The sequence below is a fragment of the Synchiropus splendidus genome, chromosome 6 (genome assembly GCF_027744825.2).
Source record: "Synchiropus splendidus isolate RoL2022-P1 chromosome 6, RoL_Sspl_1.0, whole genome shotgun sequence".
Taxonomy (NCBI): Eukaryota; Metazoa; Chordata; class Actinopteri; order Syngnathiformes; family Callionymidae; genus Synchiropus; species Synchiropus splendidus.
This window is the reverse complement of record NC_071339.1, coordinates 11,577,650-11,602,591: the sequence shown is the minus strand read 5'-3', so window position 1 is coordinate 11,602,591 and position 24,942 is coordinate 11,577,650. Positions and strand designations below refer to the sequence as shown.

Genomic DNA, 24,942 nt, shown 5'->3' with positions numbered 1-24,942 from the left:
GTACATTCTTAAATCATTATCATCTCGTTCATTCAGCCCACTAATTATTTTCTTGTTAAGTTGCAAATGTATGCCAGCAAGAAGGAGCTAATGAAGTACGAGAGCGGGGCGGAGCGAGTTCAGACTGTGGCACCAATACGTCTCATTCCGTCATGCTTTCACTGCTCTGCCTCAGATCCACTTAGAACAAGGGAGCTTATCTAGATCACAGCATGTCAATTCCACAGCAAGCCCCTCTTTTTTTCTTTCCGTTGGAGAGATGGTTCTGATGGAAAACAAGACAAGCATATCACATTTTCATGAGGCCGAACATAATAGAAGGTTTCTGCCTACAGAACTGGGAACAAAAACAGCTGCTGCCAGGTTCTTCGCCACATTTTTCATCTCCAGGAGAAATGCGAACCACTGTACTTTTCCAGTGATGGATTCATGCCGCATTAATGAGGAGAAATGTTCGTCATCTCAGCTCCGTTCAGTTTGGATAAAGACAGAGACTTCAATTTTCCTTTTGTTGCAGTGGGCCCCCATGCAGCGTCTGAACGCGTCACCATGACATGGACAGGAAAGCATCTCTAGTTTCTGATGTCTACTTCTCAGTGCTGCAAAATAAATACATGCATTTATTTCTAAGTCCCCGATGGCGATGATGGGAGGTGTCCCACTCTGGTCTACACTCAGACTGAAGGCTTATCCCGGGCTCCATCTGGCTCCTGTGGTCTGATCAATAATGTGTTAACCTTAACCCCGCCGCCACACTTAGAGGGACAATAGAGATTCACTTCATTTACTTTTACTACTGAATGATGACTGCAATTTTCAGGGATCAACATCTGCGTCGCTGATGATGAGTGACCAATGTCTTTTTGTTGATTTCCTCTTGGAGCTGTTGGCCACCTGTCAAAGGACTTCATACATCTAGTCAGTAGATGAGCTAGTTCAGGGGTGACCAACCAGTAAGCGGCTCAGAGCTACATTGTTTTACTGTATTGCTGAAAAGAGCCACATCCTACAGATATGTTAGGCTGTAAGGCTTCACCTGAGCAGGCGCTCCAAGTCTTAGGACTACAAAGTTAAACGCAAGTCAAAGTCTTCGAACAATATTTTGACATATCGCCAGAATAGCTCTTACTTTTTCCTCTTATTTCCTGTGTAAGCGATCATCTCAGCAGCCAAAATCCTGACCAAAATCACAGCCAGTTCTGCGGCTCATTTGGTGAAGAGCCACATGACACTGGGGAAAGCGCCGCATGTGGCTCGGGAGCCGCGGGTTGGCCAGGCCTCAGCTAGTTAGTCCACTGTTAGTTGGCTTGCTTCATAGCGACAACAACTGGGTGTTGTGTGCAAGAGTTAGTTTGTCTCTAAAACAGAAAGTTGGACTGTTGGAAACTCCCGACACAGTGACTTTTTACACTATTGTTTTGATAAACGTGTCATGCATCAAACTATATGAAATGCCGAAAGCAATCGGCAAATATTTATGAAAACAATATGATAGAGAGCTGTTGCTAAGCAACCACGTAGTGCTCGATTTGGACTGTCAGTATTTAGAGTGTGCTTTGTGAGTGTGTTTTTGCGACTTTTCTGCCAAGACTGCTGACTGATGCAAACTGCTCTCACAGGTGATATGACAATACACAGCAGAGAATGACGGCCATGATGAATGAATCTTCGAGTCCAGAGAAAGGACCTAACTGGAGCAATAAGTGCATGAGACACCCTCTACTTTCTGTTTGCAAAGTTGATCACGTTTCAGTGTGGATTTATAGAATGATTCAATCAAGTTGTCTAGTATTTTTGCCAATGCTTTGTAGCATGGATGTTGCGTGGGTTTGTTCTCTTCTCAGTTAAACCAATCAATGAATGTTTAGACAATACATTTAAAAGTATGTTTTATCAACAGCCAAGGGGTTATAACATAAATATGTGTTTATTATTATCATTATTATGATTATTTATGCATTTAATTCTTTCTATTTTTTGGCATTATATCCAATATTCTCAGGTCTGTTTTTAAACTACTGAAATCAATTTTCCTAATTATTAAGGATAGAATTATATATATATATATATATATATATAGACCTCGGTGGTACCTCGGTTTTCGAATGTCGAACAAAATTGCGAACGCCCCCGGAAAAAAACATAACGTGCGCGGACCGATCAGCTGACCCACGGCGCGCTTTGTTATTATGTATAACGCAGCCTCTGTATGCAGACGTGTCCCGCTAGCTACATTTACTGACTGTGTTTTCTTCACATTGAGATGTCAAACCTTTCCTGTCTCCGCACTGGACCGTGGTAGAGTGTCACAGGGGAGGTGCTCGCTCTCCACACCTCCGAGGCTGGAGCGCTCACTCCAGGGTTTGATGTCCTGTTGTGGGCTGGAGCTGGGACAGGGATGAGGCGAGTCTGGGACAGAGCGTGACTTGGTTTATGACTTTGTCACAGCCAAACTGCTCAGAAGCGCACATTCAGAGCTGGACACGCACCGGGCACCTCTTCACTTCTGGAGAGACGTCACTCACTCGGCAACCCCTCCCACATGCAGCGGCCACACACATAGAGGAACAGCGCACCTGCAGCAGACACTCTACATTCACTCCTACATTACCTCCTATTTTAACCTCCGAAATGAAATATAACTCTTCCAAAACATTGCCTTGTTTTTTTGTTTTTTTTTGGTAACTTACAGTATACAGGACAATAGCAGCTTGTTCAGAACATATATTGCATGGAACATCTTTCATGTTTCAGAAAAGAATAAACCTACTAAATTTTATTTTTTTTATTTTTTTATGCTGACTTCACAGTTTTCCTCCACCATAATCTGCACACGTGACCCTGATATCTTGTTCAAAGTCATAACCCATGTTCCATTCAATGTAATATTAGCTTTTTCACTCCGGTTTCTTCTTATTTTGTTTCCCCAGAACCCTTTCCTGGGTCTCTGGTGTCCTTCTGTTGGTGTGTGTGTGGGACTTAAGGTACCATCTGAACTCCTCATGCATCCTGTGTTGCCGCGGATGGGTCGACCCCGGTGCCAGCCCTGCCTGTGCTCAATCTGATGAAGCCTAATTGAGATGGCCTCCAGGGGGGAGGGCTAGGGGGGATGCTGTTCTTTGTTGGTCTGGTGAGCCGCTGTCGTGTCAGACCTTGTCAGAGCGCCGGGCCAGACAAAAGCGGCAGCTGTAAGTGTGAGGAGGCGAGCGATGGAGACAGGAGTCTAATGTGGGAGGGAAGAGGAGGCTGAGTTGAGGCTGTTGTTGGGACAATTCCTGCCCCTGCAGTGGACAAGAACCGCTCCAAGGATGGGACATGCTACCCCAGTCTGTGTGGCCCACAGACACACTGGCGGATGCTGACATGGGACACGTGATGAGCTGGTGCCTTTGCCTTACATGGGTGTCTGGACACAGTTTCCTCTTGTGGATTGTCTGAGTCCTATTTCAATGAAAAATGTTGAAGTTTAAATCGTTCTGTTTGGATTACTGGCAGTTCCTCTGCCTCCAGCCTCTCAACAGCTTCTATAAAAGGTAAGACAATTCCCGAATATATGGCACATCCCTGGCTTTAATAAAAATCAGGCAGCCCATCTCAGACGCTAACTGACTTGCTGAGAGCAGAATTATTGAGTTTAACAAGTTGACTTGAATGAATTATGGCACGTGCGCGTGTGTGAGGTCAGCTGCTCTGAGTGGAGCAGCTATTGTTGTGATGTGACAACCTCCGGCTTTTGTGTGTGATGCTCCACTTACCACGATTGTGTGTGCAGTTCAGGGCCACACACACTCTCCACATGCTGGCTCCTGAGATCGGGTCACCTGACACACCTTGTTGTTATTGTCATGCACTTTATTTTTATAAAATAAACCTACTTTAGAGTTAATTTATTGGACAAATCTAAAATTCCCGTCTTTGTAAAGTAGGCTTGGGTCTATAAACAAATGAATAATTAAGCAATGTTTCCAACTTTAACAGTTGAAGTCTCTTTGTGGAAACTGTTCATTATTCAGCTCACTTGTATCGTCTTGTCCAATCCTGCGCTGCAGAGCGGATCATGACCTGATGCGGCGCTCCTCAGAAATGTGTGAATATGAACGATAACAGATAATTATTCATGCGTCCATCCCCCCGCCCCACTTTCTCTCCCAAACAGCAGCGTCTCTGGAGAGTAAACCCCCACATCCACTCCCCCTTTTTCCTTTCACTGCTGAATGTGCGCGTGCTTTCTGATCCAATATCAGTCATTGATCGGGGGGTGTCAGCTTCTGCATATGGCGGAGCTCGACTCCACGATGATCATTTGCTTGCATCTACAGTTTATAGAAGTAGATCAGACTATGTGAAGAGTGAAACCCTCACACAGGTCCAGACAAATCACTAACCGAGACAAACCCCTGAGCAGAAATGTGTCGATGTAAAATGTGTTTAGTTTACTCAAGATGTATTGAGTAGCTTTATGTAATGAGCAAAGTTGGCATGAATGCTTCACAGCCTATTAAAGATCCCCAATCGCTTTGAATGAGTGTCCAGGACCTTGGTGTGGACGTCCTAATCACAAGATTCATCATCACACATTAGTCGATCATCAATCCTCACATCGGTCACTGGCACAAAACTGGAGTGCTTTGTCCCAGTCATCAGAGGCGGACTGAGCAGGGCTCTGAAGGCCCATTTATGCTCAACGTTCCGGATCTGCACGGACGCTTCTGTCTGTGCTCTGGGTTTATTTCAGCCATATTTCTGCGAAAGCTTACAGATACGGACCAAATGGAGCAGTACCACTGGATACCATGGGGGGCAGTGTTGCTGTTACGGCTAGATATGTAGCTCCAATGAGACATGAAGAAATTCTCTGTTACATGAGCGGTTGTTAGTGCAAGACAGAAATAAGTAAAAAAGATTAGTGCAAGCAGGCAGTCATCATACATGTAGTCATCTCTACATATTTACAAATGTGAAATATCGTGGTGCAACGTACTGCTATGTACATTGTAAAATAGCAGACAGGGTGTATTTATGAAGATGGTTGACTGGTAACTACACAATGTTAGCTACACAGCTGAGTTGTGCAATCTGACGGCAGTGGGGATGAAAAACAAAACGTAACAAAACATAAAAACAGACATAACAGTGGAGCAAATTCTCCATCCTCCAGTGGCAAGTGGCCTCCGTTTTCCTCTTTTGTGCAATAGATACATGATCAATACTTCTTCCTCAGTCGCCATGTTGTTTTTGGAGTTTGTGGTTGACATAAACTTTTGACTGTGGCCACCAGTCGTCAGCAGACACACATTCATTTGGATCAGTCGGCACCATGTTGCAAGATGTGCCTCACTGGAGTCAACTACTCAAAGAGTAAAATACCCGTGTGAGTCGATGGTTATTATACGTGGGAGCTATACAAACAACCAATAAAATCACAACACAACAATATATCGTCCTTCTAACAGATCTATTTTAGCGCCACTTCTGCATTGGGATACGTATGGTATTCTGCACTCTGCTGGTCAGTACACTAACTTACCCAACCAGTTCTTCTCCACTAAAAGTTATCAGAATTTGAAGACAAGTAGTGTGCATATCTGGCATGACACAATAACAGATTTTACACCCCCAAACATCAGAAGTCAAGACAAACCATTTCCCTCTGTGAGAGGTGACAGTGTGAGAGCTATATTTCTCGCTTCATTCTTCTGGTCAGCTCCAGTCAATGAGAGTGTCTCCTCCCATCAACGAGAGTGTCTCCTCCCATCAACTCTCTGTTACTCATGTGGGACAATAGAATTAATGTACAGTCAATGAACAACAAGCTCTGTCAATTTTCCAAATAAAACATTGTATGCAAACTGAATCGCATTCACTCTGAAGAGACGTCAACGTTTGTAGATAACTCGTGGAACAGAGTGATCATGGGTGGGAGCTGATGAATGAAATAACCTCTGCCTGGTTTATTGTTTGCAGTTCTGCCGTAGAATTCAGCCTCAACAGAGACGGCACGCTCTGGTGTGCTGGACAGGGCTACAGCCTGGCTGCAGGTCCGTCTTCTGTCGATGCCTTCAGTGGATTTGAGTGGTGCCTAAAGCTGTGCTTACTGTGTCAGAATTTGCTGTACTACTGAGAATAACCAGAGTCACGATGGTTTACAGGATTTGTGTGTGGTGGGGACAACACAACCTTTGGTGAAAGGGCTTCAGTCCCCCACTCCACATCACAACTTTATTTAATGCATATCTTGGGGATAGTATGGTTTCATTTTGTTCAGCTTAGTGTCCTTGGTCTGAAACAGCCCTTGGAGGAGTAAAGTGCACTTCAGAACTACAGCATCCAGATTTAATCCAAGTCATACAGAGAGATTGAAATGTCTCGAAACGGGGAACAAATGACAAGCTCTTAAATTTGCACTTGTTAAAACATCTACTTTTTCGTCACAATGCTGTACAGTTGACTCGTTCATTTCAAAAGTGGCAAAGTATATATAAGTCACTGGCGCCACCGCTTGTTGTCTCGTGGAGGTGATTCCCCTGATGCGGTCTGGCCCCATCTGTGCCTCTGGGTCATCTGCACACATCAAACCATCCAAATGTTGCTCATCTACTCAAAGAGGACTCACACTTCCTGGAAGACTTGACCCCAGCCGCTTCACCCCCGTCCACTGCTGACAGATTAATTGCAAATGGAAGCTGCAGCTTTTAGAATCTCAATAATGTGCTGTGCTCTTTTCCAGTCCAATTCCTCAGACTGAAGCATTTTCCTTCTTATCTTCACCCAAACTCTGCTGACCTTTCTGTAGTGTCCAGGCAGCAAGGGTTTAACTCTCAATTTTCTATTTTATAATTCTGGTTTCAGGCTCTGTTTATGCTCCGGTAAGCCAGGTTTGGTTTGAAAGGTGCTGGCTTAGTGACTGGATTTCACTTATGTTCCATGGTGTGCTCAAAATAAATGAACTTTTATCAACCTGGATTTTCTTAAACATGTCTACTCATCTTTTTTTTAAATACGGTTCATAGTATAAAGGAGGAAGCATTATTAATGGACTGTAAAGACAGAGGTGAGACAGTCCAGGGTCAGAGGAGCGGACAGGCTGTTGAGGGGGAAAGAGAAATGTGTGGCAGCTGCTCTGAGGGAGGCCACAGAGGCCGACGTGGCGTCTAAGTACAGACTATTTTTGAAGGTGTAGCATAACAAAGGCACATGAGTGTGATCAGGATGTGCATAACTGTGACCCACCATTTCTTCTGCTGGTGGCTCCTGAACAGACAAAGGTGCAAACTGACTTTTTTGGCCCCTAGGTGTGGATTTGGCATCAAAACTGATGAATCGAGCAGCATTTCAACTGTGAGACCTGATGACATCTACTCTTTTTAGTTTAATAAACAAATCATTAAAAAAAGAAAAAAAACAAGTATTAAATTTTCAAATCACTTATGGTTCTGGAACAGGAAAAAGGGACCTTGAGCTCATAAAAAACCTACATTTTGGCCTAAAACTAGTTCTAGACTGGAATAATTAATATCCATGCCAAATAAGAAATGATACTAAAATGAGTCCAATCTTTATTATGACGATGTTCAGTGAGTAGTTTCTGGGCTGGCAGCGTGTAGTGGGCGCTTGTTGTTTTGTTACGGACTTCCTCACAAAGTTGTAGACTGACGGACGTTTGGATGGGCGGAGAGGTAAAGGTGGAGAATGTTAGTGTGTGTGTCACCAGAGTTGTTCAGCAGCTCATTGATGCAGCCAATTAAAGCAGTAACTGCTGATATGTTCCACAGGGTCGGGATGTGGAGTGTCAGACATAGAGTGTAGAGAGATGGATCTGGTGGTCAGCCATGCTTGTTTTACGTCAAATAACGGAATTGAACGATATCTGCATCCCAATACTGGCTGGTCAAAAAAGTAGCACTTTAAAATGTCAGAACATTACCTCATGAGTGACAGTCACATCACGAGTAAAATGGTTCAGAGGCGATTACATTTGTCACTGGAAATCAAAACAGAATCAGTTTCTTGTTTTTCTATTTGCACACTGGGACAATAAAACAGCAAGACTTGACCAAAACGTTTTGGTTTCCTATTGAAACACTTCAGTTGTCAACCAGGCTGAATGCTTTGCAACAACTCAACAGCAGTCCTCTGCTACGTCGCTCGGCATCTAAACTTCACTGACTCTCAGGCTGGTGAAGTTGTGGTTTTAATTGATGATAATGACCCAGCAGACCTTCTGGCTTCAGTTTACTTGACAGCGCTGATGATGTGTGAGACCTGCTGCTGAGCGTGTTACAGTGAGAATAAATAATTTGTAGGATTTTCACACCTCGTTCACACGATTGAATTTGAGGGCTGTGATATTATCACCAGGACAGGATGGCAGTGCCTGATGGAAGCATTGAGGAACCATGATGTAAGAAATATCTGGGAGAGGCAGATGTTTTTCCTGTGGCCGCGAATAGCCGCGTGGTCAATGGGTAGACACAGAAGAAGGGAGGAGTGGCATTGGTGAATGATGGGAGGAGGACCTCTGCTCCGCTCCCACTCTTCCAAAACAGAGTTTCCGCCGACATCCTTAACTTCAGTGGAGATAGACTCATCCCAGCCTGCAGTTTTCCAACAGATGACTTCACTGGCATGTGGAATCTAATGTGGAAGTACTGCATTTCAGTGCGGACGATCAGGTAGGTGATCCTGTTACGGAGATCTAAAGCTGGTCAAACCAGCCGGCGACAGCTGGTCCCTTCATTTGGGTCCTCATGTGCTGCAGTTGGATCATATCGCTGTGGTTTTCAGAGACAAAAAAGGTTTTGAGATCAGCAATAGCCAGTTTTGGATGGGTTGTATAGTCAGGAAGACTCACCAACCCGGGGAATATTATGGAGAATGAATGGATGGCAATGGTGTTTTGATGCTTTTACTGTTAGGCTTGTAATGGTTGTACAGATCTGTAATGTGGCCCCTGGGCTCGGACCTTTTTTTTTTTTTTTTTTTTACGAACTGCATTATTATTATATTATTAGCAACGACTGATGTCACCTCCAGTGACGTCACAAAGGTTTGGTCCCGGGTCTCGCTTTCTGGTTTATGGTTTGATTCACTTAGAGCTAGATTTACACTAATGTAGTGTTGTGACTCAGCAGAACCACCTTTGTACACAATATATGACCATTTCATGCTGCAGATTTCTACATTGTTCCAGAGGCGTGTCGGGATTCTTCAAGGAACCCGTGCTTTTTTGTTAGATTGAAATGAATGACATGTTTCATGCATGGTTTGTTGTTTAATGGTTCACTTGAAACTAAATGCAGTACCTCATAAATGCGCTCCAAAAATGGAATGAAAGATGTGGACTGAGATAATGGATGTGTCAGGAAACGCCTTAACATTGAAGTAAAATTATGGGGATGAAGGTTCATCAAAAGAAAAGTGCTTAAATTAGCAAGACAGGCGCGACAGTGAAAGACAAATAAATCAATGAAAAACAAAATCCTTCTCCAGCTGTGGCTCAGTTTGCAATGCACCGTTGAAAGGAGGATGGATGACAAGGCTGGAGAGAGCAGAGTAGAGTCTATTAAAAAGACTGATGTTATATGAAGATTATGTTGTCGACCACCACTTGGTGGTGCGTAGTGTTCATAATGCAACTAAGCGTGGTGTATAGTTGTTGGTTCTATTTTCTTAATGCTTCTAGAAGCTTCTTGAGAAGCTTCTTCTGAAGTTTGAATAAATCATCCTCTTGATCGTCTCTGTTTTACTGAGCACATAACCTTCACATTCCAAGCTGAAAGCTGATCATGGTCCACGTACGACGTGATATGATCTGTCAAAATAACTGGTATCAAAACAATCGTCAGTGCGATTACGGAGCGTTACTTCTGAGCCTTGGTTCAAACTTCTCTTTTCAGACCGAGCAATTGGAGCGGCTTTAAAATGAGGAGGTTGTTTTTGTAATTGCCGTATAGATGTGTATTTTGCGGCCATCGGTAATTGAATCTGGATGTTCTGTCTGAATTGTGCTGCTTTGGAAAGAGGCTTACATTCTCTCGGAACATGTTATTCAAAGGCATTAATGGCTCCGCCGCCAGAAGGGTGAAATTAGTGGCTGGTGTGGCTGAGCTGTCTTAGTCAGCAGTGGCCAGTTCTCATTCATAAACTCCTGTGGTCTGTAATTCCAGTCTCTGTGGGTCGAGCTGCTGCGGTGAGAGCTGAAATGTTCCTTCCTCTCAGTGAATGGAACATCACAGGAAAGGCTGCTGTGGTGGATGCAGGGCACTCTAAATTACTCACCGGGGATGTTGTTTTTCCCTCATGACACGACTTCTCTATGGCTGAAACCAGTCACACATGTGGGGTTTTTAGTGCTTACATGACCCTTGTACACATTTACATTAAGCAGTCTACACCCCCCCTGACTTCTCACCCCTTTCACCATCTTTCACGTTTGTGGTTCTCAACAGCTTCATCGTTGCGCTGTGATCGAGCACTTGTTTTCATTCACACTTTAAAGTCATTCATGTCCCGTTTGTGAACTTTCTGTGAGAGATGTGTGAGCTGATAAAGATTTCGCGGTAAAATAAAATCATCTCCACACTCTACTTTAATGAGTTCCCTTATCAAGTTGGTCTGCCGTGGTAGATACCATAGCAACAAGTTCAACCCAGGTATCATCTATGTCCGTTATACAAGGGAAACAGGACATTGCTTTGGTCCGTTGGGAAAGTGGAGGTGAAGCAGCTGAGAGAATGGGTCAGAGCAACTACAATATTCCAGGTTCTGAGATGGAATAACGTGTTTCAGATTCTCCCTGGAGACAGCTGTGTTGGCTGCCGCCAGGACATTCCTGGAACCAGGAGTCATACCTCTCCCCTCACACACAGCGTTTTTGGAGCTGACCTTTTAGCCCACTTCCAGAGCCTGCATATAAACAAACCCCATCTGAGTTTTAGCTGAAATCCCAGCTATGGCAGATATTTGGGGAATTTTCCCTCGTGCCATAAATTCTCCTGCAGGGTTCTGCCCTGGCTGCCCAGTCGGAACTGCTCGAGCTGCTGTTGAGTGCTGCCTGGTGCAAACGCTGGACGATGTGCTGTAGATGTGAAGTCACTGTCAGCTTGGATTTTGGATGCACAAATCTGCACGTCTGGTGAACTGATTCTTGTTCAGTTGCTCTCAGCGAGGCTCCTACTCACCTGCAGTTTCTGTTACATTGGTAGGATAAAATTTAGTCATGTTTAATATGAACTTTCAAATTAAACAAACGTCTTCTTTGTAACACATTTTATTTTATTTTACTTTTTTTTTTTTTATTTATCTATTTTTTTAAACTTCATTTGCCCAGTTAATTTATAATCATTTGTCTGCTCCATTTTTTTGTAATGACAAATCCCACTTCTATGTGTCACTGTGTGAGTCCAAACGTCCTTCACAGTCAGCTGCACTAGTGTGTGTACCATTACCTCCAAATATAATGAGACTGTTCTGATGGCATGTCACAGTTCAGCTTCATCTTCTGACAGACGTACAGGTGAGGTCATTATTTGATGTCCTCTGACTGGTTTGTTACACTCATGGATAAAGACAGAGCCTGATGCTGGCATGAGCTCAGAGATTCACTAAGGGGTTTAATCCAAAAAGCTTGACCAAAAAGAGCACCTCAATACACTGCAACAAAAGTCGCTTCACCAGGAAGAATCAAGCTCAATGACAATACGTGGACTCAACTTCTCTTGACTCGGACTTGAAGACATGTAGGTTCGGGCTCCAAGACAAGCCGGTGTCCCCTCACTCATGACACAGGGAGAGAAGAGCACTTTAGGACGGATGAAGGGGAGATGAGACAGACAAGGTGCACGCGGGAAGGCACCACTAACACTGTCAAAATAAAACCGGAAGTAACCAACAGAACAAAAATGACGACACATGACATGTTTCTATATTTTCCTTTTCTCTACGGCCAAAATAGCTGATGAAGTTGACTTGCCTCAGGACATTCCGACAATAGCATGACGGTACGAGACACTTGTACTGTACATGCATTGGTGCCTTGGTCTACTGAGCGCAGGCCGGTTTAGACTGCATTAGATCAAAAGAAAATGTGGTGTTGGTCAGGAACTACACACACTTGAATTCACACTGGAATTCATAAGTTTGTGTCATGATTTTCTCACCATAACAAACAAGCCTTGGAACAGCGGAAAATTAAAATATTTACAAGTCTGCGATGCCTGTTATATATTTTAACCAAGTTCCTACACATCTGTATTTTGTTTGTCAAAAGTGCATTAGCACAGAAGCAATTTATGAAAACCCAAGTTATAGTCTCATGTACTTTTTGCGTGCCGACTTTTCATATCTTTTATTTGCTATTCATGATTAACGGATGCAGGTATATTTATTATTAATAGCTGCATACCTGTCATTTTTTCATTGCCAGATTTAACTTTGGTTTGGAACTTAATGTTCCTGCACCCTCGCTGCGTCTTCTGAAATGTGGAAGTATAATAGCAGAGTTAGAAACAACATCTGCCCCAACTGTTCCCGAAGCCTGTAGAAAACTTAATTACCTTCATAAGCATGAATAAATGTTGCAGTAATAACCGCAGCTCAGGCGACTGCCGCAGGGTTTTTAATGGCTCTCGGGTCTGTAATTGCTCCTGCGGCACCATCAGTGGTGACCCCCGTCCGCTCCTTAATGACTCTGTCCACTTTATGTATCTTTTATGCAACTCATCCAGCATAGATGAGCACCCTGACCTGCACCCTGGCTGCCCATCCTTTAACCAGGAAGACTTTGACCCAGGGCTGCTGGTGCTCCTGCGAGGATTGATGCACCTACATTAGCACGCAGCAGTCTTTTATTTTTCTCGGCCTGCAGCCACTGTGTTGCGCTTCAGTTTGAGGATGAAAACTTAAAACTGACTGGGGCATTATAATTGGGTTTCAGTTTGTTTCAGAGTCATGTGTTGGCCATGTGTTTTGGATGGTTATAGTTTAGGGTGAGAGGCTGGGGAAAGGGTTATGGCAACGAACGGACACCACAAAGATAATGCAAGAAATCTATGTATGTGTGTGCCCTTGTTTATCTTTTCTTGTGGGGGCTTCTTGAAAAAAACTCCTCATTGTGCATACCTCATGTCTTTGTGGGGACATTTGGCAGGACCCTACAAGGTTAAGCCTCAATTTGAGGATGAAGACGTCAAAATAACTGGGCCATTACAATTGGGTTTCAGTCTGGTTCAGAGTCCTGGTTAAGGTTAGTCATCTGTTTTGGAGGGTTAAGTTAAGACTGACAATGTTCCCACAATGATAGAAATAAAAGTGCGTGTGTGTGTGTGTGTGTGTGTGTGTGTGTGTGTGTGTGTGTGTGTGTGTGTGTGTACAAAATACTGTAACTGGATCATTTTAAATAGGTTTAAATTTGGTTCTGAGTCCAGGTTAAGGTGAGCCATTTGTTTTGGATGGTTAGGTTTAAGGGGAGAGACTGGGGAAAGGGTTATGGCCATGAGAAATCTCACAATGTCCCCGCAGGGATAGCAATACAAACGTGTGTGTGTGTGTGTGTGCGTGCACCAAAACATAGGCTTGTTTATCCTACTTTGTGGGTAGCAATTCTTGACAAAAACCATTGACAAGACATTGCGGAGACTTTGGGCTGAAACCCATGAGGCTAAGCCTCAATTTCACGATAAAAATTTCAAAATAACTGGGTGATTATAATCAGAGGTACCTGGTTAAGGTGAGGGTTGTGGCAATGAGAAACCGCACAATGTCCCCACAAGGATAGAAATACAATCGTGTGTTCACGTATGATCTGTACAGTGTGACAGAAGTTTGTTGTTCAGAGGAATTTAAACCTTGTAGAGTCAGACAAGCCATTTGGATCACCACAAAAATCTGTTTGGAGTCGAGAAGTTGTCAGTATTTTTCCTCCTCAGCTGAGCCGTGTATGAGCAGCAGGATGAGAGTGCAGAGTGATGGCGGGGGGCAGGTGGTGGACCACAGGTCATTACTAGGAGCTCAGTCAGTGGTCCCCACACAGCAATCTGTCTTCTTCCGGCTCTAATGAAAAGCCTTTTAACATCTGATTAGCTTTTAATGTCCGCTGGTGGGTGTGGTGGTGCCGGCGCCAGATAATGAACGAGTGTTCTGGAAAGATGAGTGACACAGCAGCTAATAACTATCAAGAAGGTGCGCAGCGCTTCTGTGCATCAGCCAGTTGTCATCAGATCCTTCTGATGTGTTGCGAGGCTTCGCTGCCTCTGTCTCACATTATCCCCCTGGTTCTGACTCGAAGACAGAAAACCCTCAAAGAGCTGCTAACAGTCGTATTGTTCTGCTGCTTCCTGGTGCCGGCAGCTTTTGTAACAGCCCTTACATCGAGTCATTGCACCAGTTTAGAAACAAGCTCTAACGTGATTTCTCTTTGAAGGAGCGTCAGAACACTGGTGTGTAAGCCTTCATATCTCCTCCCAGCATTTTAATGTCGGTGTGTTTCCTCATCCAGGTTTCCTTTGCAGAAAACATGGACTTGGGATACCATTAAATAATCAAGAGCGACTTTCCCGCCAATTCCATCCATCACTCTAGTCTCCTTTCTCCCAGAACATCACATCATATTCCCTCCCACCTTGTTGAGATGAAGTCATGTGTGACCCCGAACGCTCACATTTGTCCACAAATATTGCCACCAAGGGTCAAGACTGAACGATTCTGAATCCATTTATAAATGTCAAAATTTCCATGATGGAAATGTAGAATAGATGGAACTAAAAAGCAGAACTCACTGGGGCAGCGCACCGTCACCCGAACACTATACGGGGCGGACATAAACAAGCATGTCTGACCGTGAGATCCATCTTTCTCCAGGATATTTCTGACACTCTACATTGCGACCCTGTGGAACATATCAGCAGACACACACACAAACATTCCCCACCTTTACCTCTCAGACTCCGCCCATCCGTCAGGTCCGTCAGTCTCTGCCCTTGTGAGGAGCTCTGTAACAAAACAACAAGCACTAACTGCACAGACACTACTCATGAAAAAGATCGATTTATTTATCGTCGTTCTTTATTACATGGACATTTATTTATTAATTAAGCAATTAAAGTATATCTTATTAAAATCATTGCATCCTGGAGCATTTTTTTCAGGCTAAAAACTGAAAGTTTTTTACAAGCTCATTTGCAAAGGTCCTTATTTCCCATCATGCTGTTCCAGAACCAGAAATGATCACGACTTTCAGTGCAATAAAAAAGGGGGAAAAAAGAACATCCTCCAAATGCAGGGTTTTTGGCCACAATAATAAAAAAAAAGTCGACAACCTGGAGGCACTGGGTGAAGGAGTGAGGCAGAGCGGACATAAGGACACACACACCCTCTTGTGGAGTTGTGGTGAAGTGACTGAGCACTTGGTGCAGCAGAGTTTTGTGAGGGCAGGTTCGCTTGAAGACGGAGGCCTCCTCAGAAGTTGTCCGAAGTTCCTGTGTCGAGAATAGGACGGTGTTGCTGTACTCCTTCGATGCTGTAGAAAGCTTTGCATAGATATTTGTATGCTAAAGTGGCAGAGAAAACCAAACCTAGTAATAACCTGATCAAGTGTCTAGCATCACACATGGTTCCTGACACATGGTCCTCTGACAGATGAACCTGCTCTGTCATGCCGGCTCTTTCCCCTCGTCATGCAGACGCGTGCGACACTGACACAGTGTCAGAAGCGATGCCAACACGACGCCCAGCCTCCCAGCTGCAGGAGGCTTTAATGAGCTCCCCTGAGTGGTTTGCATCTTCTGATGGAGAAGAGCACTTCTGTCTCCTCCCCCTCACTCAGCAGGGCCAGATCTAATTGGTAAGGGAGGAGGCTCCAGAGTTCCAGGACACAATGCTTCATCATCACAATCGCAGGGTCTCACGCTGGGTCTTGAGAGCGAGACAGTCAAGGTTGGAAGTGTTTACACTGCGTGCCCACGACCAGATTTGCTTGGTCTTCACTCCCTAAGTTTAGCTTAGAAAAGATGGTTAGTTTGAGTCCGACGCCCTCTGCTGGTTGGACAGGTGGACTGAGGGCAGGTGACATTTCTCAAGCCTGACTATTAAACCACAACATATTTTCAAACAGCATAAAGTATAAAATAAAATAAAATAGTAGTGAATCACTGTTAACTACAATGATAAACAGCAGCAGTAGAGTGATCATAAGCGCATAATTCAATGCTTATAGGATACCAGCATCTTTCATCTTAGTTTTTAGTCTTCATCATGTAAGGTTGATTTTGTGAAACCTCTTGTATAATTGTGCTTTTTATGTGCCATCATGATTTGTGCAACTTTATCACACTGCAACGAGTGTGAAGCATCTGGGAAGAGGATCAGCACCTCTAAATCCGAGGCCATAGTTCTCAACCGGAAAAATATGGGTTGCTCTCTCCGGTTGGGGAGTCTTTTCCTCAAGTGGAGAACTTGAAGTATCTCGGGATCATGTTCTCACGGGAGGGTGTAACAGAGTTGGACATTGTTTGGTGAATCGGTCAGAGCTGGGGCGACTTCCCTGCTACAATTCTGGTACGTCTTATACAGACATTTTGTTCACAGCTAACAAATGGTCATGATTTGAGAAAAGCCGTTCCATGGAAATTGACAGCTGATAGTGTACCATGAGTGAGTTCTACATAGCTGTGCCTCATTTTTTCCTCAGGCATTTATGAGAACAATCTTCATAGCACTGGGAAAACTTGCATTGTCTGGGCATGGGGCATTTGTTTCTGTTTAGATAAAGTCTGACAAAAGTTCTGAAAAACATCTTGTGGGTGGTGGCAATACTGCCAAGTCCTGTCCTGAGGGTGATGTGTGCCGTGACTCTGCTGCTGGCTCCTCTCAGTTTTACGCTTTGGTGACTGAATTAACCAGCCAACCTGTTTCATGTGAATTTAATGAGAGAATGTAAGCTCCAATAAACAACTCCAGGTGTCCTTTCTTGATGTCCCCTAACTGTAGCACCTTTCATATCTCTGGGGAGAAACGTATCCTCTGAGGACGGCTTGCTCACGCTAATCTCCCGCTCTGAGGATTTAAAGTTGACTAGCAACTTTATCACTCGGAAGAGGCCTCAGCAGATCTTCCTTCTCTCACCCTCGGTTTTGAAAGCTGAAAAAGCTTAGACCACACAGTGGAGACTGCCAAGAGCTGTTTGACCTAGTAAATGTTTACCATGTCTAAACCATAGGCCCATGGTTAGGCTGCAAGCACCCCCTAGAGAGCCGCTAGAAGTTTTTTGTTTTACACTCCTGGGCTGTGAGATGCTCAGTTTTAATACACTTTCCACATATGGTAGCAGTGGGTCATTGAATTGACTTGACAGCTGCACATCTGTGACAGTTACCAACAACGAAGAAGTTCTTGAAAAGAAAACCATGCTAAAATGAGTGACGGTGGCCCCAAAAGTAAAATCTGTTTTTTAAAATTGATGAGAAATATTTATGCCAAAACTTTCATTTACACTTTACTTATCTTCCTTGGATTTTATTTTTGACAAAGAAAACATTTCACGATATTTAAACATTGTATTTTGTTACAATTATTTTATTCAGTATTGTATTCATTACGTACAATTTTCTCTTTAGTAGCTTTGATGAACATGACTTGCGTCTAGCTCTGCTGCTGCTTCTGCTGCTGGGTGGACTTTTTGATGACATATATCTTGGCGCAGATCACATTGTTTCATGTCATTTCACAAGGTTTTGGTTTGTTTACATGTATGGTTATTCTGAAATCATAAAACAGTCATCACAGTAATGTATCAGTGCAATTACTTGAATGGGCCCCGGAGCCATTTGTTCTGGAAAAGGTGGGCCCTGGGATCAAAAAGGTTTAGAACCCCTGGTCTAGTTACAAAGATGCCTTGCTAGTGTAGTGTATTCTCAACTTTGTTGGCCTTTGGATTAGTCCAAAAAAATGTCCTTTCTCCTCTGAACTGTGTGGCGTATCATAAAAGAAGAGCCCGTTTCCAAACACCATCACACTATCTTGCTTCTTGTGTTCTGCGATGCAGCCTTGCTACTTCACTTGACAGCCTGAGGCTCAGCTGCCTTTGAAAACTCAAACTGAGGTTCAACCATTTTGTCAGCTGGGTTTTTTCTTCTTCCCTCATGGGCTCTCTGTCATCTATCCTGAGTTCTTTGGAGAACTTTTTTATGCTCAATTGTCTTGTTAAGACACATGAAACGCAAATATGGATCTGCTCTATGTTGGCATCCTTGATGACAAAACAGGGTTTCATTCTTATGCTGACACAACACAAGATAGCAGACGGCTACAAGTCATTAGATCTGCATAGGAATCAGATGTGCTAAACGCCTCAACACCACATCCAGCCCATGGGTCGGATGCTGCCTGGATTCTGGGTGTCATTTTTCACCCGGACGTGGCCCGGAACTGCGTGGGATCCTGGACATACATTCGTCTGATTTTCCTGGCCCACATCCATTTCAGATCCAAACCCGATCCCTGAGTTCATCGGGACCAGACACTGTGCATTATACTATCTGGAATCCTGTTGGAGGGCAAATCTTCCAAACAATACTATGCATTCCTTTGGCAAAGTTGTACTGTCAGACAACATGGGGTCATTTCCGAATCACCCCAAAATGCCACCACACCCTTGAGGTGTGATGGTTAAACACTGAAAGAGCTTAAACTTTTCTGAAACTTCCCCCTAGTTTTCACAATGAGGCGGCCTCACTCGTTGCTGTTCTTGCGCCACACCCACTCAGTGATCTAGTTGAAGTCTCTCCCATGTGACCGCCATCACATGGCTGGAACAGCGCCTTAATTACAGCAGCGACAGATGTGGTGATGGCTCTTTCAGTTGTCAGGTGTTGTTGGTGTCCATCTGTGTGGCAGACCATTGTGTGAAATGCTGCTGATCCCTGAGATGTCACAAGCTGTCCTGCCTCCAGAGGCTTACAGAGAAATAGTAACAAGCTGCTTTATCCTCATTAGCATCATTACATTATGACGTGCCTCCAGGTTATTCGCCTGCCTGCCGTCCACGGCGAGGCCTCCTGTATCTGCGCACCAGAGGTTTCTACTGGAGTGGTGACGATGGTCAACTTCTACAGCACAAAACGGTTGTCTTTGTTAGGGCTGTCAATAGACCAACATTTTTGAATCTCAATTAATCCAACTAAAGCTGAGTTAACTGGCCATTTATGGCAAATGAAATCCACATGTATCTGTTCTAAATATAGCTTAAAGGAAGCTGTTTCTCATGCAAACATGTGTTTCCTCCAACAACTCAACAGAATAGATATTGCCAAGACGATTCTTTAGAATAACCTCAGAGGCTCTGAAGAGGCTCAACAAGAGCAGAGCACTCTGAACATTATTGGCAATGATGAACCTGAATCGTTTTGATTCTGTCCCACCGGCGAGCGACTTGATCACAGAAATCTCCGTGATCACATGTGACTACTAGGAAAACACAACACAGATCCCAGAAATTGACACAATTATGGCAGTTTTTGGCGTCTTTAAATGGGAAAAAAAAGTCCATGCATGTAGGCCAAACACCAGAATGGAGGGAACTGGTGAGAGTAGCTGCAGATGATTTATTATTTATTTATTTATTTTTGTATTATTATTATGATTTTGATGATATTTATCCACTTCTCATGATTAGCAGCTGGTATTTTTACCGTCAATATTTCCCCTCTTTTTCCCCCTCATTTCTCAGTCGTCTCACTTCTATGCCGTTCTATGTCGGGTGCGATGAATACAAATGCTGGACAACCTTTGTACTGTTACCACTTCATGCAACGGAGTTTGTAAAACAAATTTCCCCCGAAAAGATGACTTGTATATGCTTTACTGTCGATATGTTTTTTTAATGGTTATTATTCAGTACTTTACAATGTATACTGTGTTCTAAATATTTAAAAATGTACTGTTTGTTGAAGCTATGACTTAGTGTTTGCAAGCTAGTCAGTAAGTATGACAGATTCAAATCATGTTACGTGGCCCATTGGAGTGTTTAAACCCTCTCGGCTGACTCAGTTAAACTCAATTGTAATGTAAAGCTCACCAAAACAAAATTCCAGCTGACACCTCACCATTGTTTCACTGGAGATTTCAGTGTAAAAGCCTGTGATAGTGAAAGTTTTCTTGAAAAATGAGTGCAGGGAGATGAAACGATGGGAAAGCAGATGCATGTTTGTGCCTCCAGGAGAAAAGCAGCTTGTGTGATGAGGTGAATCCAGAGATCAAAAGGCAGTCTGATATCACATTCTGTTTAGAATCCGATTTCCTTTTCAAGGACTTCTAAGTTTAGAGTTTGTTCCATAATTGTGCCTCTTGTTTGGCTCATTACTTTGACCACCTGCGTCATTGTAAATACATTGTAATGGTATTTGTATTGTTTTACACTGATTTTATTTCAACTATTTAAGACAGTTTTAATTACACTTCAAATATCAATGCACAGGATATTGCTACTCTACCGCAGCAATACTGTAAACCTGAGTAATGTTTTGGTGTGCAGAGCTCAGGCAGAGCTAAAAGAGGATACCACCTGTCAGGAGGAGCCACAAGGGAAATCCCATTATCACTAATCCTCAGGTGCCGCACTAAGGTGTAGCCTTCTCCTCACTCTCTCTGCGTCCATGGTCGTCCCGCTTGGCACCGACGCTTGTTTGGCCTCATCTGTCACCTTGACAACAGGCTGGCTACAGTACCAGGGTTAGCAACGGGCACGACCCCTGGCAGACTTCCTCTCAGGCTGACAGCGAGGCACACGTAGGATATTAATGCCACTCCATGCCAGCTGCAAGCTGAAGTCACAACAGTAAGACCACTTTTTTTTCCTTATTCAGCTCTAGATAGAATTCTCAGTTCCCTATTTCGCTTCCTTCTATTGTCGGTGTCAGACTCGGCATTGTGTTGTCCGAACGCTGTGAAGCCCGGAGGTTTCTTTTTGTTCTGTCAGCACAACATTCTCGCACATCGCTCACCAAATGTTCATTTCAAGTGGTCACCTACAAACTACCCTTACTTGTTCACCATTGTCTGTTTTTGCTTTGTCAACTGACTTAAATGTGAGTAACCTCAAGTGAGTGTGTGATTAATAATGTGGGCAGACGTTCTCACTTTGAGCACTTTTATATACGTCACCAAAAGTCAGTCACCATTATATATATATATCATATAATATAATATATCAAGGCGAACGAGAAACAAGACAAAAACGATCAAGTAGTGACAGTGTCACCATTTGAAAAGAACACTAAGGAAATAGAAACAGACAGATATGAATTAGACATATGTATACACCCTACAGGCCACACCTCTCATGCAATGCCTTATATTTTCATGACTATTTCCATTGAAGATTCTCACTGACGCCATCAGATCTTTTAATGAAGACCTATGGAATTATGGAGTAAACAAGGAAGTGTGAAATGACTCAAATCATGTTTGATATTGTACATTCTTCAAAACAGCCAGCCTTCACATTGATGACCGCTCTGCTCACTCTTAGCATTCTGACAGTGAGGCTCATGAGTTTGTCACCTGACAGGTGACTCCATCCTGAAGCTCAGCAAGAAGGCTTTGGCAGGGGGTTTGTCGCCTGTCAATAAAGCAAATGGAGGCTACTTTGAGTCACATACAGTTAGCCAGTTATTCAGCATTTATTTCATTGCTACATGACTCCATATTTCCTGATTCATACTGTATATTTGACATCTTCAGTCTGTAGCAACAATGTAGGAAGCAGTAAAGATAAAGAGAAAACAGTGTCCTGGCCAACAGATGGCACCGTCTGCTGAACAATGATACCTCACATAATTTCTAAACCAAGAGCGCCATCTTGTGGCCTCTGAAATTAGGACATTGTGTCATGAAACCTAATCTACCCATCACTAGCTGATACCGAATGTCTTGATGTCTCTGCTGACCCCTATTTTGGATGGATTTGTGTGAGTTTGGCGGGAATTCTTCCTGGTATATGATTTTAGATTAGTCAGTGATACTGAGAGTGAGACTGAGAAGTGTTTTTAATCTAAAGATATATTTTCTACTTTATAATTTGTGTGTGTGTGTGTGAGTGTGTGTGTTATTGGTATGATTTGATGGTAGTCCTCGGTGCAGCTTGCAGTTTCCAAAAGGTTGGTGACCTGTGCTTTACATTCACATCAACAGGGAAATCATCTCTAGGCGGCTGCCGGTTTTGAGCAAGAAAATACTGAGCAGGAAAAAGATGGATTGAATCCAAAGTTTTCGCTGCAGCAGTTGACGCTTTCAATTTCAAATAAATCACTACGATCTGCAGACCCTATGATTCACTAGGGTGGTGCAGTCCATCGTCTTTAGATTTACTTGCAGAAACATTAGAAAACCAATTGCAGACATTTTACTTTGAAATCATTAAATCAGTGGCAGTAATCCGAACTCCTAAATCCTAGCAGAGCAGGTCTGAGGACGGAATACTTTGACCTTGCGGCAGGTGAGGAGTCGCCGCGCTGCATAGTGCTGGACACACCAAACTCAAAAAGAGAGGTGGGGGTGGCCGGTCCAGCGAGGGGGTGGAGAGAGAGAGAGCTAGAGCGATGGGAGTGGCTGGGAGAGTGTCACAGAGAGAGAGTGAGAGACCAAGGGTGAAGAGGCCCGAGCATGTGTCAGCTGCTGGAGGTGAAGGATGCTCTCAAGTCATTCCTCTCTGCTGGTGGAAGCTCAACTTCTTTTCCCGGCTCCTCAGGTCAGTGTGAAGTCTCGCGTCAGTTTTGGAAACGGGTGCGTGTGTGACAGGCCTTGAAGCAGCAGACAAGTGATCTGTTTGTGCACTGTTTATCCCCGCTGCCCATGCTTGCAGGTGTCTGGCAGAGAGGAGTGCTGCAGCTGCATCCCCCTACTCTCACCCTCTTCCCCAGCTCTCCCTCATCCCTCCCGCGCAGTGTCATGGCAGCAGCTGTTTTCTCGCTGCAGGACACTCTCTCCGCGGGCTGGAGGCAAATTGTCAGACAGTGACTGGAGTGTTGTTGTTGTTGTCGTCTGTCAGCTCCCTCTATATTCCCCCCCTGCCCTGCGCTAGGATGGCGTCCTTTAAGCTGATTTCACTCTTGAACTGTATGGCTACAGCACTTTGTTAAAACCTGGGAGAGCAGTGCGATGACTCCTCATTGATCCTTTAAACTGAGCCGGGAATAGTGCATTACATCAGGCCGGCGACAGAGACAACGCTGCACTTATGGCTGACCGGCACTTCCACTGAGATGTAAGATCACAGACAGTCATGCTGCTCCTCCTCTCATTGTGGGCCTCACTACCATTTAATAGCCTTTGCATCAAGCACCCGTCAGTGATGAGTCTGGAGACCCGGAGCGGAGGATCACGCGTGGTCTTACTTTTAATTACTGCTCTGGGGCCGGATCTGTTTTTTGCGTCTTGGTTTGTGTCCTCCGGGGGCCAGATTTTCAGGTTGGCTAGATTAGGCGGCATTAATCTTCTTGGTATGAGATAATTCTGCTATAATGGAAGCCACTGTGGTGATGATTCCAGCGAGGGTGAGCACTGCTGTTGTTGTTGTTTTTAAGCTCTCCAAATACCTTCATACCCTAGATTCTCTCTGAGAGTGCAACAGTGCAGCAACTACAGTGGTAAACTGAGTCGGCAGAATGCAGTCTTGTTGCTCTTCATTGATTTCTTGTTGACAGTTCAGATATCTTTTGTCTTTTAATGCAGAGTTCCAGACCTAATTGGAAACTCCTGTGAAATATAATATTTAACATGTGCTGTAATACCATGAAATACTATCACCTTCTGTGCAGCTTGCTCACCACACCACACCACACCACACCAGTGAGACCTGACTCAAGGACCTAACATGTGACCTCTCACTTATGCCTGAAGAGATTCTGGAAAATGGTTATCAGTTAGCCAAGAATGGCAGCTTGAATCCTGGGAAATGACTCAGGTTTTGTGTGAATGGGCTGAGTTCACTGGTGGAAAAAGCTACGCTGCTTCAAGCAGCTGCAAGACTTATTGTAGATCTAGTGCGGAGGGATGTGCATGTAGAGTCTGTCTTGAACAAGGGAATGAGTTTGTTTTGAGAAGAGAGGCACAATGATTTTAACAGGTTTTACTTTCGATGAGGTTACTGCAAAGGATCCACATCTTTTAAGTGAAATATAACCTTTGTGTTTTTATGTGTCATGAATCTTTCTTTAGCGACTTCAGGCCACCGTAGATCAAGCTACTTGCGCTACCTGCTTGAGCTGATCAGTATGAAATAAACAATGACATAAACATAGCCAGTAAAGGTGGGAAGATTTGGACGAAAAGTTTTACTGAAGCTACTCAATCATCAAGGAGACATGTGATATTTATGAAATATATATAAACAGTCATTGTTGTTATGCTAACACTAGCTTGAAATCTTTCTGACAGAAAATCCTACATATAATATTAGCCTATTAATAATATTTATAGAAGTGAATTGATGTCATCTATAGTGTTGTCATGAACCTTGACTCTATCCTATTGAATAAGAGCGAATCCCAGGGAGAAGATTCACTCTGCGTCTGAGAGTTTCCATCCAGATCATTCAACAAACACTCCATCCATGCTCCATCATTTCTATACAGTTTGGTTTATCCCCAGGAGCTTGGAAAACTAAGTTGTAAACATTGTTTTTCAATACACTATTGTTCTGTGAGGAGTTGACCTCCATCAACAACAGTCCACTAGACAAGTCCTACTGGGGTTGTTTCGATGTTTGCTTGTGTAAATAAGGTGTGTCTTGAATCTTAAATCTGAACAAACCATATACTGATACAAATACCTCATACAGCAATTCAAAAGCCAATTATCCTGCACTCTGATGGCAAAGCATCTGACGACTTTGTGATCTGAATTGCAGTCGTCCTGAGACAGCAACTTCCCTGCCCTTGTTAGGCTATGTTG

The 24,942-nt window shown here is 43.7% G+C and overlaps 1 protein-coding gene across 6 annotated transcripts in view; it reads left to right on the top strand.

Moving 5' to 3' along the window:
* Positions 1–24,942, top strand: part of iqsec1b (IQ motif and Sec7 domain ArfGEF 1b) — a 126,641-nt gene that overhangs the window by 67,830 nt on the left and 33,869 nt on the right. Inside the window, exon 1 of one of the 6 annotated variants that reach the window (XM_053867017.1) lies at positions 20,661–20,827. The exons of 4 other annotated variants lie outside the window; for them this stretch is intronic. In XM_053867017.1, coding sequence (XP_053722992.1) covers positions 20,790–20,827 — 38 coding nt within the window. In that variant the 5' untranslated portion in view covers positions 20,661–20,789. Of the gene's footprint in view, positions 1–20,660; positions 20,828–22,605; positions 22,739–24,942 lie in introns of those variants that run through there. One more of the 6 variants, XM_053867020.1, reaches the window with a different exon arrangement.